The following is a 17266-nucleotide window of genomic DNA, read 5'->3' on the forward strand; positions in this document are numbered from 1 at the left end:
AGCGCACGGAGAAACCCCTCATCCCTCCGGTTCTACCCTGGTGCTGCCGCAGCGCTGCTGCGAGCCCTCGCTGAGGGACGGAGCGCTGGGGCTGCTGGCAGGTGGCTCCGCGCCCTTCTCGAGGGGGAAGCGCAGCCCACCCTCCTCCCCGCCGCCGAGCGAAGCTGCACCAGAGAACATCCCTGCCCCGGCCCGGCGGAGGAAGCGGCGTTTCGGTGGTTCCTGCCTTCCGCTTCCGCCTGCCCCGCGCAGCCGCCGCCCGCGCCGCTGGGCCGGAGCGCTGGCCGGAGCCCCGCCGCGCTGCCATGGCGCCGAGGCGGCGCCGGGGCCTGGCTGCGGCGGGCTCCCTGCTGCCGCTGCTCTGCGCGCTGCTCCGCGCCGCCGCTGACACCAGCACCGGACGGGTAGGGCTGGGAGCGGGGCCGGGGGCCGGCGGGGGCTGAGAGGCGCTGCGCGGCTCTGTGGGGCGGGATGCCGGTGGTGCCGCAGCTGGGACCGGGGGGGGATGGAAGCCGGGGGCAGGGCTGTGCATTGTGGTGGCCCGGGGCCGGGCTGCAAAGCTGTGCGAGCAGCGGCTCCAAGGGTCTCCGCGCCCGGCTCCAGCCCCTTCGCCGCGCCTGGGCGCTGCTGCCCGCCGGAAGCCTTCGGGCATCTCCTGCGGGCCCGCCGGGTTGGCTGGGCTGGGTTGTGCGGCCGCAGGCGCCGGCAGCTCCTCTGGCTGCACCTGGGCAGGATGGAGCGGGCAGGCGATGGCAGCCGGTTCTCCCCGGGTGCTCTTGGGCATCAGCCTCTAGGGCGAAGGAGCTTCTTGGCAGTGCGGGCATCGCAGGGTCCTTTTCCCCTGCCCGCTACTGCGTCCGAGTCTGGCCGGGAGGAAAAGGGGATACGCGAAGGTAGCCCAGCGCAGAGCCGGTGTGGTTGTTTAGTTAGGGTAGCACTTTCGGAGGCGTGTGCTGCCCTTGCTGCTCAAGGACAGTGTATTTTGGTCAGACCAAAGGTCCGAGAGTTCCAGCGTACTGTTTGTCAGAGCCCAACGCGAGATGCCAGGGCAGTGGTAGCATGTGTCCAGTCTCCAAGCAGTTTTGTAGCTTGGCTTCACCTGGGTTGAATACTCTGTATGGCTGTTTAGTTGGTGAACTTTAACATACGCAGCCCAGATGCTGTCATACACCTTCATTCTCTACTTTGGAAACAGGACATTTCTCTGTTCCCAGTGGATTCTGTTATCTTCTTGTTGCCACAGTGAAATGGGGATTGTTCTGCCTCTTGTGCTCCTCCTGACTTGAGCTGCTTTCCTGTTGCTATGTTAGGTTAAGAGAAGATGTCTCTTCTCTCTCCTTTGCTCCAAGTGTTCAGGCTACCAATGTGATTCATCAGTGCTTGTGTTTTGGGGGCTGTGTCCTGTGGGTCAGATGGATTGTCCTCATGGTCCTCATCTAAGAATGGACTTGGAGGAGTGTAGCATTGGCGAGAAGAAAGAAGCACAGCACTGGGGTATATGTGAGAAAAGTTAATGGTGAAAGGTTTGTGAAAGCAAGCCTTCATTCAGGTTTTATTACACTTGCACTTAAAGGTGATGTTCCTTTTTCTTGTAATATCAAAGTGAGAGGGAGGGAAGAGGAGAGGGGGAAAAATCCTAAATTCGTATGTGTCTTTGAAAATGCATTTTGACAAGTTTGATGTGGTTTTATCTAAGGCTGGGTTTTGGGGAGGAGGCAGGGAAAAGGGACAAAGCTCCTTGAGAAGAGTTGGCTGTTTTCCTGTTCTGACAGTTTGCTGGCTGTCTGCTGTTACAAGAGGAAAAGTCCATCCAAACAGAGTCCCTGCAAGCTTTCTGCGTGTGGGTTGTTTGTTTTGGGGTTAGTTTTTGGTGGTGGTGGTGTGTGGGGTTTTTATGTAAGTAATTCTCCTGTTCTCCTTACAAGGGTAAAGCTAAAGCCGTGTTTGTGGGGATCGCCCAGGCCTGTTAAGCTGTTTGCTTGGAGCAATAGTACAGAGGCAGCAGTAGGTGGTGGGCAGAGTGTTAGTGGGAGCATGCTGCAGTGGGAAGTGAGATGTCACCTTGCCATCTTGTGATGCAAGGTGACAGGGTGCATAAGAAGCCTTTGGAACAAGGGCCGAGCATCTTGGACATTTTTGTTGCCCCAAAGACCTAAGTCTGCCCCATTTACTCAGGAGGGATGGGGCCATTTTAACTGGCAGGCCTGCAGTCTCTGCCCGGACAGCTGATGTTAAGCTGGGTCTTCAGCCCTTCCTGGGGATCAGATGATATTACCAAACCTAGCCATAAAAAAAGAGACGTAGTTGAATTTTTTGGGCTAGTTCATCACTTTTTCATTTGAAGAGATATTCTGATCTGTTAAGTTGAAAACTTTCTGTGGCATCTTACCATCTGTTTCTTTCTTTTTCAGGGCTGGTTAAAAACTTACGGCTACTTACTTCCATCTGACAGCCAAATGTCAGCCTCGCAGTCGGGTAAAGCTGTGCAGTCTGCAGTTGCCACTATGCAACAGTTTTATGGGATCCCAGTAACAGGAGTTTTGGACCAGACAACTATTGAGTAAGATTAATGTAGGATAATTTTGTCTTTCCCTTTCTTAACGCATTGTCGTATTCCCTGGGTAATTATTCCAGCTGTGAGAAGTCCTCGAAAGAGATAGATTTGACTGGCTCAGCAAGAGAAATGTTGATTGTGAAAAGGTGTTCCTAATGAAAACACCTCTTCTCTTTGCCAACACTGCTGTTTGGGAGTGTGAGGGGATGTTCTTCTTAAATGTTGTTCTTTTGTACATAGATGTGCATTGCAGATGCATAGGCAAAGCATGAATCCTGTGAGCATCTGAAAGCAAAGAACACCGAGTGTTTAATTCATTTTGATCTCTGTCCAGATTTAGGTGCAAATCTGGCTCCAGAAATGGCTTTAATATATTTCTTAAATAACTAGAGTTGTGGATCTCCATAGATGCTATTTGTGGTGATCTGTAGTCTGAGCTGAAGTGAGTTATTGTAGTCTGGTGACGATAGTCAAGACTATGTAGCTGTGGATGGTTGCCATTTATTGGACATCAGATGTTCTCTGCTGTATGTTGACCATGTGTATTGTTTGTGAGCGATGATTTGATAGCACAGAAGCATTGGTCTGAATCACCAAGGCTGGAGGGACTTTGTTCTTTGAAGACAGTTGCCTTTAGTCTGCTCTTTGATGTATAATTGTGAAGTGTGGTGTGCATGTGGTGTTCTGGCATGGAGCAGTGTTTGTTGCTGCTACTGCACTGGCTTCTTGTCATCTGATTGCCTGGGTGTTCTGTACCGGTTGAATATGATGGCTGTTGGTCTGGACTAGGGGAGCATCTGTTGACTAAAGGAGGATGCAGATATGGCCTTACTAAAGCTTTCTGGGGGAAAGAAGCATCTCATAGTGAGCAAAAAAAAAAAATACAAATAATAGAACATGCTTAGCTCTGCCTGAGAGTTTTTCTTTTGCTGTTTTCTTACTGCATTAGCAGACCCTTTTAGAGTGTGTTCTCTCTATTTCTTCATCTCTCCCATCGTGGCACTCTGATGGCAAAAGGGACATGGTAACAAAAAAGAAGGGGGCACAAAGTAACCAAATAGTGTGAAGAACAAAGGGGTTTGATTTTTATGCCTTCCAGACTACAAGAGGGAGATACAGGATAAATGAGTGAATTAGGCAGAAAAGGATCATCCTGGAGTGGGAGTGCCTCTCCAGTGAACGTAATGTTCCCTCCTTTAGATCACAAGAAAAGCTCCTTTTGCTCCCTTGAGGGATAGAGAAAATCCTGTTGTTTTGCTGTTCAAATGAGTTGAAAATGAGATACATTTTAAAGATGGGGATTTTCCATCTGATATCTCTGCCATCAGTAACACGCTTTGTAAGTGAATGCTGAAGCAGAGCCAGAAAGCAAGGTTGTGTATCTGCAGTTGGTGTGTAGAAGCTAGCAGTCAAGATGCTTATGAGTTGGAAGGGGATGGGGGAAGAAGGGGCTATGATATTGGGGTGCTAGTTTGGAAAGTTCGGGAGCTGCTTCTGCTACCCTGTGAGTGACAGGGGAAGGGAGCAAACTGCATATGGGAGCCCCTGCTTTAGTAAGTGAAAGTATTTTTCTGGAGAAGAGGAAGGTGTTGCCCATGTTTTAGTGAATTTGTATGTGGGCAGGGGTTGATTGGTGCATAAACACCTGAAGGCTGACTGGGGAAGATGGTTCCCCTCTTCTGAAACTCAAGTCTCCAAAGGCTTGAAACCTCAGGTGCAGCCAAATGCAAGTGTGCTTTGCAGGTGTGATGTTGTTCTGCCTCCATCCGTCCTGAACCAGTAGGTCCACGTTTTGCTTGGCAGGGTGGAGCAGGAGCACCTACCTGGAAATTCCATTAAGGGAAAGAAAGGTCCTAATTGTTCTTAGCAGTGAGCCTCTAGTTTGAGTTGGAAGGGCATGGCTGGCTGAGCCTTGTTAGGCTGTCACTTCCTCAGACCTGCTTTGGAAGCTGAGCAAAAGGAGAAGAGCTGATGAGGCAGGCTGGCTCCGAGAGCTCTGAATTACTCACATTTGCAAAACTCTTATTTCAGTCTCTGTTACAAGTTTTGGTAAATGCAATTACAAATTTTTGTCACTCCTGTCAGTACCATAAGCACTGCCCCTTGAAAGTCACTTTAGAATCAGAGTGTGAAGTTATTATTTTCTGTGGTTTATTTGTTAGGGAATGGGTTCTGCACGTTCTGTTTACTAAATTAAAGCTCTTCATCTCTTCCCCATGTGCCTCCAAACCCCAAGCTTGTGCTTTCATCCAAGATGAGTAACCAAGTGTATGAAAGTTACCGTGCAGGTGCTGCCAGTGGGAGTGGAAAATGGGAAGGAACATCACCATCGGTGTTCTTTACTGATACCCAAAAGGAAGGTTGGGTGGAGGTCCATTTGGTAGTGAGGCTGCCTTGAGGTAGGAGGTTGTGTTATATAGTTTTCTGTAAGAAGAGTGAATGACAGTGTATAACATGGCCTCCTCATACCTTGCAACTGATAGTGCCTCAAGGAACTTTGCGTCTGCCTGCAACTAGTAGGTTGAGTTGTAATTTTGCTCAGCAGCTAGGCAACAATATAGTCCTGGGAGTGTGCTGGGAAAGAAGGCACATCGGCACCTAACAGAAGTGGTTACTGTTGTGTTCATTGTAATCAATCTCATGGCCCTGGAGGGAATCAAGAAATAGTCATTTGTTGGAAGTGTAATGTACTTTGTCTTGAGCCTGTTGTGTGGGTCCCTCACCTCAGAATACAAGACAGAGAGTAACCACAAGTTGAAGTCTGAATCCTGCTTCAAGTAATTGTGTTGTTTCTGATGTGATGCATTTTGATAAACGCCCTGGAACACAGAAAGGGTTATCCAAACTGCTCAATAGAGAATGGCTCTCAAAAACCTCAGCTAAATGAGGTCAGTGGCAGCAAACTACAGCTTTGTGATTATTTTGCCATAGATCTGCCCTGCTGAGAAAAGATGGCTGGACTTGTACCCTGGCCCATGATTATACATGGGCCCGTGTGTCTGGGAAGTAAGTTGACTCAGGGAACTGATCCAGAGAAACACTCTGAGCTTTACAGGAAATACCTAGGAGGATACAAGCTACAGTATGCCTGACATCTCTCTCTCTAGCAAAGTGGTAGAAGCAATGCAGAAGAACACAAATAAAGGACACTTGAAAAAACACCGTGTATTGAAGTTGAATTAATTTGGCTTTTCTAAAGCAAACCTTAGATGTACCACTTATCTTTGAAGGTGGCAGCAGTTGTGTGGGCAAGACAGATCTGATTTCTGCAGGTTGCTTAGATTTCTGAAAGACATACTGTACTGATAAATGTAAGCTCCTGTAAGTGGGGAAGATCCATGCCAGCTTCACATACACAGCTTGGTCTCTTGTCAGGTACAGTACAATATGTGTAATAGCTCTCATTTGCTCTGTTCTTGGTGGGGAGAAGATGACGGCATTGAGATTTGTAACCACCTGTAGTTTTTACATATAGGAAGTGGACCAAGGAAAGGTCAGCTGAACTGGGAGTGGGGAGTCTTCTACATTGGAGATATTCAAGGCCCGCCTGGACAAGTTCCTGTGTGATGTACTCTAGGTTACCTTGCTCTTGCAGGGGGTTGGACTAGATGATCTTTCGAGGTCCCTTCCAACCCTTGGGATTCTGTGATTCTGTACGTGTGCTGTGAGAGAATGTTCTTGTGAGGCTGTATAAAACAAAATGTCCCTTTGGTTTTTATTTAAAAGGTGTCCCAGAAAGAAGTCTTGTAAAGTTTTTCCTGGTGAAAGGAAGACATCCCCTTCCTGAAGGTGTGAGGCTAGTAATTTTGATAGATTGTACATTGTTTAGGCACAGACATGTGGGCACACATGGACTGCTTGCTGTTGGAGTGCTGCAGTTTATGGAGGAATGTCTGCATTTGAGGACAAAAAGTTGTTCCCCGAGTGGCCAGGAGTGTGGAGGAGGTCCTGCTGAAGAAAGGGATGAGAATTTGGTGTCCTGTGTGAGAAATCTGCCAGAATGGGCTACAGTGCTCTTCTTGTGTGAAGCAGCACATTTCTTCATCCCATGCCTGCAGTGTGTTCTTAAGGTGTTGTGTCACAGTGGATACTTGTCTTTGCCATCTGAGTGAGTGGGTCAAATGCAAAAAATGCCTGAGGAATGGCAGTGGCAATGTTCTCAGCAGCAGCCACACAGGAGGCTAAGGGCAGTGCCAGAGAGCTGCAGTCGGAGACTGCTTGTGTTATTCCTGGGCTCTGGTCTCCTGTCCTGGGCTGCATTGCAGAATCCTAATGAATGTGGCTGGGACAGAAAGTTGTTGTGATGGAACCATGGAGATCTGTAGTTCCTCTGTTCCTGTCCCTGACTCCTTTTTCCCCTGGTGCCACATGCAGTGATGGGCAGATTGGTTCCTCTGTAAGCCACTTCTGTGTTCTCTGGAGTGTGCCCACGCCAGCAAGTGGGATAGTATTCTGAGGTACAGTCTGTTTCTCCTTGTCAGAAAACCATTCAGGTTGGAAGGGACCTCTTGAGACCATCTGCTCCAATCCCCTGCTCAAACAGAGACAGCTAGAGCAAGTTGCCCTGGATCATGTCCGGTAGGGTTTGGAATGCCTCCAAGGATGGAGATTCTACCAGTTCTCTGGACAACCTGTGGCAGTGTTTGACTCCCTCCATCTGGTGCAAGAAATAAGCAAAAGGTCTGTTAAGGCTGGAGGTAAAGGAGGTGGGAGAGAAGACCTGACATGTCTGATAATAGTGCATGGATCCCTGTGCAAGGGACAGCGTTCTTTGCTCTTCCAGTCTACCTGGCCATAGAGGCAAGAGTTTCCTACATCATGAGTGACATCAGAAGAGTTCAGGATTGTGTGGAAAGACCTAGCAGAATGTGTGCTGTGGTCAGTCTGTTCTGGTTGTTACAGGTGGAAGCCTTAGTCTTGTCTGGGAGGGTTGTGTTAGCGCTTGTTCAGTCTTATCTAGTAAGTTATGAATTGAAAGGTTTCTTATTGGGACAGGAGCACTTTAACAAATAGAGGATAGAGGAGGTGATAGGTGAGTTTGATCCCAGTGCACACACACATGCAGTTTTAATTTGCGTCTCTTTTGTGGCATTATCATAATTAACCTCTTGGTAAGCATAAAAGCTACCTGATCTGGTATGTGGTTTCCTGATCTAGTTTCCAAATGGAAAAATTAATTCCTTTTGGTATGCTGACGTGTGTGGATTGCCAGCAGAGGTGGGGTGTGCAGCTCTGTGCAGAGAGGATGAACCCGAGAGAGGGAAGACTGAGCCCGTCTGATGTCTGCATTGGCCATCCTTCAAAGGTCTTCCATTCACCCCTCAATTCTTTTGAGTCTCTCTTTCAGACTCCTTGTTAACTTGCTTTTTCTTTCCTTCTTTTCCCTTGCAGGTGGATGAAGAAGCCTCGATGTGGAGTTCCAGATCATCCCCACCTCCGCCGTAGCCGGAGGAAAAAGCGTTATGCACTAACTGGACAAAAGTGGAGGCAGAAGCATATAACCTACAGGTATAGTCCACTCCCTGACTCTTTTTGTTTGGGGGAAAAAGGGTTCTCTACTACTTTGCCATGCAAATTTGTGTGTACTTTTAAGTTCTGGAGTTTCCCTGTAACACCTAGATGAGGCTTTCGTTCTGACAACATGGTGGAGGGGAACACTTTCACAGCACTGGAGTAACTGCAGAGTCTGTTCTCAATTTGAAAATAACTGATCAGTAAAGATGCCTAAATCCCAGTCACCCACTGTGTAATTTTGGCAGGAAAATCCTAGTAAGCACCATTCTGTTCCCTTAGCAATCAGAGGATCTAGCTCATAGGTTATGAGTCTTCTTCAACAACCCGTTAATGCAGAAGGAACATCATTGTCTAAAGGTGTGATACTTTCTCCCTCTAATAATTTGCAGCTTATTCCTGAATATTTATTTTTGCAGAGGTTTTACTTTTGCTTCTGTAATACAAGTTGCTTTTGTCTAGACTTAGGTCTGCTGAGGCAGTATGCTGAAGTGGGCTACAGGTATCAAGTGAGTGTTAAGTAGTGAGGGTTGTTTCCCAAAGATGTGTTTTGTTTGTCATTTAGACCTTTAGCATTTGAAAGGCAATTGCTGAATGATACCAATGGAAGCTTCTGACAATAAGAATATAAATTAAATAAAATTACCCCCATCTCCCCTTGTTGAAAGTGTAAACTTTTATTTTGTTTTTGGAGGAGGGAAAGGAGTTTACAGAAGAGTAAAAACTAGGAGTGTAGACGTTAAGGAAAAGATACGGCTGAGCAAGGCTAAGACAGAAAGGAAGTATGTGGTGAAGAGGGAGAAATACGAGTGACCAGCATGGGAAAGGTGCCAGAATGTGTAGGAAGAGAGATGGTGGTGTGAAGGGAAAGAGAATCAGGGCCCAGGGTATTCTATTGCTTCTGCCAAGAGCTACGAGCAAGGAGGAAGAGAATTCTTCAGGTAACAGTTGGGGACTGCAGAGACTGGGAGGAGGGACTTGTTCAAAGTTTCCTCCAATAATCATTCCCTTAAATTGTAAGGATGCTCCATGTGTATGTGGAGATCTGAGAGTTAGATCCTGCTTCTGACCTATTCTGGGCCTTAGGGAAAACTGGTGTAGAATCATGTAAGTAAAGCATATCTTCAGCATACGCATTACCTCAGGAAGCAGGTTGGCAGATGGCTTAACTTCTGCCATTGTCAAACTGCTAGTTGTTTAACTTCCCACTCTCAGTATTTGTAGTGTGCCAGTCAAGTGATTTATGTTCTGTTTTACCACTGAATGTATTACACTGTCTTCATCTGTCAATCATTATAGTAAGTTGAGACAGTTTCATTAAAGACTGAAAGTTGTTTCCATGGCAGATGTTTCATATTCATAGAATTACAGAATGGTTTGGGTTGGAAGGGACCTTAAAGCTCATTCATGCACTGGCTTCCATTTTAGCATTATAATTTCAGACAAATTTGAAGAAATTTACATTTTTAAACTAGGTTACTTGGCTGTCTGCACCAGGATTTGAAATGTTGTTGGGTTTTTAGGAGGCAACGCAATGCAAGATCAACCCAAGTATTGGGAAGATTCTTGTTAATAAATGTAGACTTCAGATCAGGATTGTTGTTTTGCTGGTAACAAAACTTATTTGTAACTGCAAAACTTTTTGTGCACAAAGCAGTGTCTGTAAAAATAAAGACCCTTTGGAAATGTGTAGATGTTTCTATTTATTGGAATTATATTAAGTCTGTAATGCATTCTGCAAATTTAAACAACTCTTCTTTCTCATTCACACAGTGTACACAACTATACCCCCAAAGTTGGAGAGATTGATACAAGGAGAGCCATTCGTCAGGCATTTGATGTGTGGCAGAGAGTGACACCACTTACCTTTGAAGAGGTCCCTTACCATGAAATTAAAAATGACAGAAAGGAGGCAGATATTATGATATTTTTTGCTTCTGGTTTCCATGGAGACAGTTCTCCGTTTGATGGAGAAGGTGGATTCCTAGCTCATGCTTACTTTCCTGGACCCGGAATAGGAGGAGATACTCACTTCGATTCAGATGAGCCATGGACCCTGGGGAATTCTAATCATGATGGTAAGAGTACAGTTTGTTTTTCAAAACAAGGATAAGATTAATGTAGACACACTGACAGGCATTCAACTAGAAAATACTTTGGGTAGTGGAGCTTTCACCTCCTGTACAATGATTCAGATGTTTTCTAAAACATGTATTCTGTCTTAAATGGGTCAAGAACTTTATTAGTAAGTTTGTGGTTCTGCATGCCTCTCTGCACATTTGTGATGTTGAGTGAACAGGAGTGTGCCTCTGCTGGCTTTTTACATCTCTCAAGATTTGGACCATAGTTGCTACAGAAACCATGGCTCTGGGAGGCAAAAGGTGAACAAGAGAGTGTAAATGCTGTAGCTCATGGAATAATTAACAAGAGCAGTTAGACTTGGTTGTAATGGTGAATAGAAGGATAAGAGAGTGAAGACATTTGAATGTCAAGTCCTTTTGATCCATGTTTGTTTTCTTACAGTCTGAGTATGTTCATAATTTGTCCACCAGAGGTTTGGGCTGGCTGGTTTGTTAAGGAAGACTGTTCTTCCTTAAGGACAACTGTTCTTACCATATTAAGCAAAGAAGAGTTTCTGCATCTTCCTAACTTTATCTTTCTCTCTAATGGCAATGAGCACTTTCTAATTTCTTTTCAAACCTTTGGTTGAGGATAGTGATGACTTGTAAAATTTAAGTTGGAAAACCAGAGGTTTTACAATGGCCTCATAAACTATCACTCCAGTTTCTACAGTCTTAATGATCTGGGAAGGATAATGTGGCTTTAAACCTTTAGGAACTCAAAATCACAATTAGAAACATTTTATAAGGGTTAGAAGTGCACTTGGAATATAAATCTGGCTTGATTTTTAAACTGTATAAAAACATAGCAGTGTTGTTGTGGCCATGACATCTAAGGACATATGCAGAGGTAATGTCTTTGATGAGGCCAGCCGTGTAGTTTGAGGAGAAAAGCTTTCAAGCATGCAAGCCACCTTCAGGCCTGACCTAAAGTGGCAGCTTGCCTTCAGAATGGAATGTACGTTGAGAAGATTTCTCAGTATCTATCAGAGCATCTTTGAAAGGAAACGGAGCTGTCAAGTTCAACATGGGAATGCTAATTTGTAGGAAAGCATAAATGTTATATTTGTCTTCTCAGGTTAAAGAGAAGTAATGTTTCCTGGCATGTTTAAACATAGGCAAAGAAAGAGAGAGGTTGCAGCCTATGGGATGTGAAGGGGGGGAAAGTGTGGAGAGTGTGGGAGGTTATGGTGTGGCAGAGAAGCAGTGTCTTTCTGTCTTGAATGTTAACTAATTTTTATTCCTAGGTTTGTGGCTGGAGGGCAGTTTGTGGGTTTCTCTCGAGGCTCAGAATTAGCAGTCAGAGACCAAGTGCTTACCTTATGAGAACTGCTTTTGCAGCACTTGCGTGTGTTTGTGCTGTATCAGTGGTCTGTTGAGTGCAGTCTGGTCTCAGTAGTTATTTGATCTCAACTATGGGATGTGAGGGTGGCTTGTGTGCTGGATATGACTTCGCAGGTAAGCTCATGTATGAGACCTGGGAGTGCTGGTACCTGGGATAGAAGCAAGGTCATTACAGGAAGGTTTTGACAAGTTGTACAAGTTTTTCTCTTTTTTCTTTTTCCTCACAAAAAGCTTCCTTCTGATGATTAGCAAGGTTGGGAGGCAGGTTAAAGAATGGTATGGATGGCTCTGGGGAAAACTTTCTACTGGGTAGAATGTTCTAACATAGATTATTCTACAATTCTATGATTATCACTTTTTTGAGTTATTTTTCATAGTTTTTAAGATGTTGTGTGAGAGCAGATCAGTTTGTTTTTATAAGAGCTGCTTATGCAGTATCCATGGGACTCTTTCAAAAACATGATGTACTTCTCTGGTGTGCGGAGTGACTGTCATGAGTAGTGTCCTCAAAATGCATGTAATTAGTATTTGTAGGATTGGTGGGCACTCTGTGAAAATTGATAGAAGAACTGAAATTGCCATTTGGGAAGATAAATGTCATTTGTGTATTTTCAAATAACTGAGCTACATAAACTGGGCACCAGAGTTACTGGAAACCTCTTTTAAAAGTCACCAGTGAGGATGTTGAGAATGGTGGGATCATGTTTGTTCTGTTCACCTGGGAGAGTGCTGATGATAGGGAATGTCCTGTGTTGAGGATGACAGGATAAGCCTGTAGTCAGAGCATCATAGATGTGCATGTTAAATGCAAGGAATTTGGTTTTGCTTGTGTTCTTAGCCTTGGTATGGAAATGTGAAAATGCCCTGTCTCCTCATTGGATGATCCAGGCCCTTTTAGGAGGGTTTTTCCTTCTGTTTCACTATTCCTTGTCATTGGAGCTCCTGCTAGCTCAAGGTTCTCACCTCTGATGTGTTTTACTTGAAATGCTGTTAGCAGGCCTTAAAGAGTTGCTTCTTGGTCAGAGGTTTTCTGCACTGTGGTCTGTTCACTGCCTTTTTTTCATTGCAATAATGTATTAGTGAGGACAGTGTTGCCTTTTTAACAGGAAGTAGCTCTTCAAATCAAGGTTTTGCTTGTCCTCATGATAGATATTCTGGGGCTACGGAGATGTTCAGTCTGGAACTAAAGAAATTGCTGAATGAAAGAATAAAAATATCCTACCAGTAGATCAGTAGCAAAGCTCTCTCTCGTTTATTCACGTGCAGAAAAGGAACTGGTTTGGCCTTTCAGCATCCATTCAGTGATTATAGAAACCTTAAAATAGCCATGAAGTAACACTAGTATCTTTACATCAACCCGTAAAATATAACCATGTGAAACATTCCATTCCTGACAAGAATGTGTATCAGTTGAAGGGGAAATCTGAATAGTCTGCCTCAAAGCTTTACATCTTGCAACAATCGTAAATGTAAATCTCTGGTCATCAGAGCGGGATGCTGAAACTGGCACCACAGGTCCTCAATATTTGCCTGATCTGTTTAGTCCATAGACTTTCATTACAAACCAGTAAGATCTAAAGCTTTACTTTTGTAGATCTGCATTTGTCCTACTGTCGAATTTCAGTAGGTCCATGTTTGGGTGCAGCTGCCACTCCACAGAAGATCTGTTCTGGAGTCTCCACCAGCAGTGCAGTTTATTACATGGATAAAAGTGAAAGATACCACATGAAGCCTCCTCCTGTCAGAAAAAAAGGAAGAATGATTTGAACAGATCTTTCTATGAAAACTGATTTGTACATGGAGAATGGGATATATCTTGTTGATGAAAGCTTCTATCTTGTAAAGATACCTTGTGGTAACCCACTAGGGTTCGTTAGCAATTTTATTGCACCAGCTACTGGGTAGTTGGGATTTATGTATTCATCATTCTGCATTATTGTTATTATTACACTGATTTTGCCTCTTGCGGACAGCATGACCATTACCATGTCCCTTAAAATTACTGGTATAATCATGATAGCTATGATTCTGTTGGTTGTCTCTCTGAGACTGTAGTAGTAGGGGCACTTGGCACCAACATTTCTGTTATCTTCTGCTGTGAAGAATGAACCTGTGTAGGCTTTCAAAGTGAATGCAAAGTTTCCTTCCCCTGGATATTAGTTACAGTTCTACTAATGGATTCAGTTCCTTTAGCCAAGTAATGCTGTGCCTTCAATTCATACTTGTTGATTTATGATCTTAATTGTACTGCCTTGTCTGACATTTCCATAAGCAATCTGTGGAAGGTTAATTTAGATAATATTTTAATGAGGATGTGCAAAACCAGGTAGGAAGTTGAGCTCCTGGAGCAGTCCTTATAAACTGGGATCACGGGATATGGAATCCATTTGTTGAGTTTTCAAATGAGAACATCAGTGGGAGCAGATGGAAGCATGAAGCAGAATACTGGAATTTGGAAGGTGATATGGCAAACAGGATGCTGCTAAAAAAGTAGTGTGGTTTTACAGCTAGATGTAAATCATCTATGCAACTGCACACTAAGCTACTGGCATGTTCACAGCTGCAGGAACTTACCTGATGTTTGTCCTGGAAGGAGCTCCTCAATAGAAACAAAAGCAGCCCTCTGCTTTTAGCTTATCCAAGACTTGTAGCAGCAGTGGCTCTGGCTAATTAGGCTTCAGTGTATGGGCACTTGGAGACAATTGAAGCCATTTTTGGAGTCACTGTCTTTCAGTGGTACATTGTGTGTACCTGTTTGTGTGTAGCTGCTTGCAGGCCAAGTGGCACAGCATTTGGTCATGGAGTTACATATCAATGCATGCAGTCTTAGTATCCAAATTGCTTGTACTGCCAGGAGGGACACCAGAACTTTCTGCTCTACTTTCTCCAAGTTTTGGGCTTTTTTTTTTACTTGAAATGTGCCACAGAAACAGCCAAGCAAACTTTAATCTGTCCACCTCAAGACTCGCTGCGGCTGGTAGACATTGCTCACTTTAGGCAGCAAAGCCTGTGCCTGTGTGATTACAGTTGTGATGTTTTAGGTAGAGGGAGGGGACTAAGGAATTAAGAGTATCCAGCTGTCCTTTTTTTTCTTTGAGATTTGTATTGGTATCCACTTTTCTAGGTTGAGTCTCTACTGTCTGCTTGCAATGCACTTACCTGATTTGTCAGCTACAGTGAATGTTTCAAGAAGGTATAGCTTCCTTCAACCCCTATACCATAGCTTATTGCCAGAACTTGTCAGTCTTTCCTCTTGGATTAATTCCTCTTTCCTCTGAATTTTGCCTTGCTTTCTGTCTCATTTCTTGCTTATTTTACCACTGTTTTTCATGTTCATTTTGTATGGAAATGCTGGGGGCAGCAAAGGCAATCTATAAAGAATAATATGACTGTGTGTGTACTCTCAGTGTAGTGCACATATAATATATGTGCTATTTGGCTGTTAAATACATTTTTCATTTTCTTTCTCTGATTTCTCAGGTACAGAACATCTCCACAGCTAAAACGTTTTGCTCTAACAAATGGCATTTTGAATTCAGCATTATGTTTCAGGCTACTGACACTCTTGTTGATAATGAGTATCAGTATTTTTCAGAGCAAAGTCAGAGCTGCTTTGAAGTTACTCATGTGTCCTTTAATGCAGAAGACCTGTTGTCTGAAAGACTTCTGTATTGATGTTGGAAGTCAAGTGGGGCATAAATTGTATTAAAATTTCAGTTTATTTTATCTGGCCTTTTTGTGACACTTCACCAGAACATGCTGTCGGTCATTACTTTTGTTCATTGAAGATCAGTTTGGTAGTCTCCAGAACATATCTACTTAACATTGTGTGTTACAGGAATCATACATGAAACATTGGTTTCTTCCTGTAACTGCTCAGAGAGACTTCTTCCCATAAGCCAGAGTTCTCTAAACTCCATATGCTAATGTTGAACCAAATTTGAGCAAGCAAATAGATACATGTTTGGTTTCAGTTACCGCCACATGGCTTCAACCACAGTAAAAAGAAATCAAATCAGGCGGCTTAAATCGGCAACACATTGAGCTTACATCCCTGCCATGTCAATCCCAACATAGAAGGCTGTAAATGGAGAACTTGCAAATTAAAACTCTCTACAAAAGTACAGTGAAGAGAGAAGCCACCAGCACATGTGAAAGGCTCCCAGCTTCAAAGTCTTACCCTTCAGTACTGGACATCGTCTCTGTAAGTAGTGCTTTCTTTGTTGTGCTGTCTTTATACAAACCTAGAAGTGACTTTACAGTAGGGCTGTGCTGGGGCAGTCTGGATTTTTACCTTTTGCAGGATTGGCAGTGCTGGTTGTTGATTCATTAATAAATTGCTGAAATTCATTAATAAGGATCACCTGTAAATTCCATTTTCAAAGCAATGGACTTGTAACTACACCTGATGTTCTGAGTGTTTTATACAGAAAATTACTGCTTTTGTCAATAATTGTTTAATACACAAAGTATGAAGACAGTTTTGTATTTACTTGGAATCCTGTTGATTTCTGTATAATCAAAGTAAAATATTTTACTTTTTTTCCACAGAGAATAAGATATTCTGAGATTCATAGGGAGGAACCAGTAAGGATCAAAATTATGTATCTTTTCCTTAAAAAAGGAAGAAAAAAACCCAACAGCTAAAGTGCAGGTCATGAGAATCAAGGTGAGCCTTTCTGTCTTCCTTTATAAAGCAGAAATGGAGGATGTGAAGCAAGCCAAAATGCAGCAGAGCAGCAAACCTGGGAGTTGTTTAAACTCATTTACTTCAGAAATACGAGAGGAAAAAAAAAGTGTGGAAGTTTTGCAGACAGTTTAATTTTCATTCACTACCTAAATCCACCAAGAATACCACTTTGAGGTGAGGGATGTCTCTTCCATCCCAGTTCTCTTAGTTCTCAGTCCTATTTAGTCTTTACAGCCTCATGAGGAGCCTTCTGTGTCAGGGGAGAACAAAGACAGGAAGTCTTCTAGGTAGAAAACACCCTCTTTGTGGCAAAGGGCAACTCTCAGAGCTTCCAGAACGTCACTTTCTCTGTTGCCGACACCAGGAGATAAATATGATTGCAACTGGACTGGCAAAAAAGAATCCCAAGCAGTGCAGAGTGATTTGTATCCATGCTGGACCTGTTTGGAACACACTGGGCCAGCCTTCAAACTGTTTTTGTATCTTTTTTGTGGTTACCTTTGGGTTACACCACATCTGGGTCAAGCATTAAATTCTGTCTGTAGATCCTGGTGTATTTAAATACTTTTAAAACAAAGCCACCAGCCTGAGTTCTTTTCAAGAGTGATGGAATGAAAGTCATATCTACATTTTCCATAGTTTTATGAGAATTTTTTTGTCTTTACCATCTGTTCTACCAAATTAGGGAATGATATGCTAATACAGGCAAATATGAGTTTTCATTTTGGGATTGGAAATTCTTTGATATTGAATTGTTATTGAATTACAACCTACACTTGTGAAAGATAGGGGAATATTTTTCAACAGTACATTCTTACTCTACTGAATGTCAGGCTGCTGAGCCAGCTGAAGCAGTCACGACTTCCCCTCTCTCTGGCTGCCCACTTTTGCCTCCACATCACTCAGGCAGTTTTGGTCTCACCATTCCAGAAAAATGCTTTATATTTTTCTTGTGAATTTCTGCAGCAGATAGCCCTCATATTCATAGCCATGGCAGATAAAGCACAGCTTGCAGTGTGAATCAGGTCTGTAAACACGGATAGCAGG

General features: G+C 43.8%; 1 protein-coding gene across 2 annotated transcripts in view; it reads left to right on the forward strand.

The window, feature by feature from the left end:
• The first annotated feature begins 278 nt into the window (after positions 1-278).
• Positions 279-17266, forward strand: part of MMP24 (matrix metallopeptidase 24) — a 37180-nt gene continuing 20192 nt past the window's right edge. For both annotated transcript variants that reach the window (XM_034066993.1, XM_034066994.1), the window contains exons 1-4: positions 279-404; positions 2412-2560; positions 7946-8062; positions 9839-10143. In XM_034066993.1, the coding sequence (XP_033922884.1) occupies positions 306-404; positions 2412-2560; positions 7946-8062; positions 9839-10143 (670 nt within the window). In that variant the 5' untranslated portion in view covers positions 279-305. The remainder of the gene's footprint in view (positions 405-2411; positions 2561-7945; positions 8063-9838; positions 10144-17266) is intronic.

The sequence above is a fragment of the Melopsittacus undulatus genome, chromosome 10, assembly GCF_012275295.1.
Source record: "Melopsittacus undulatus isolate bMelUnd1 chromosome 10, bMelUnd1.mat.Z, whole genome shotgun sequence".
NCBI lineage: Eukaryota > Metazoa > Chordata > Aves > Psittaciformes > Psittaculidae > Melopsittacus > Melopsittacus undulatus.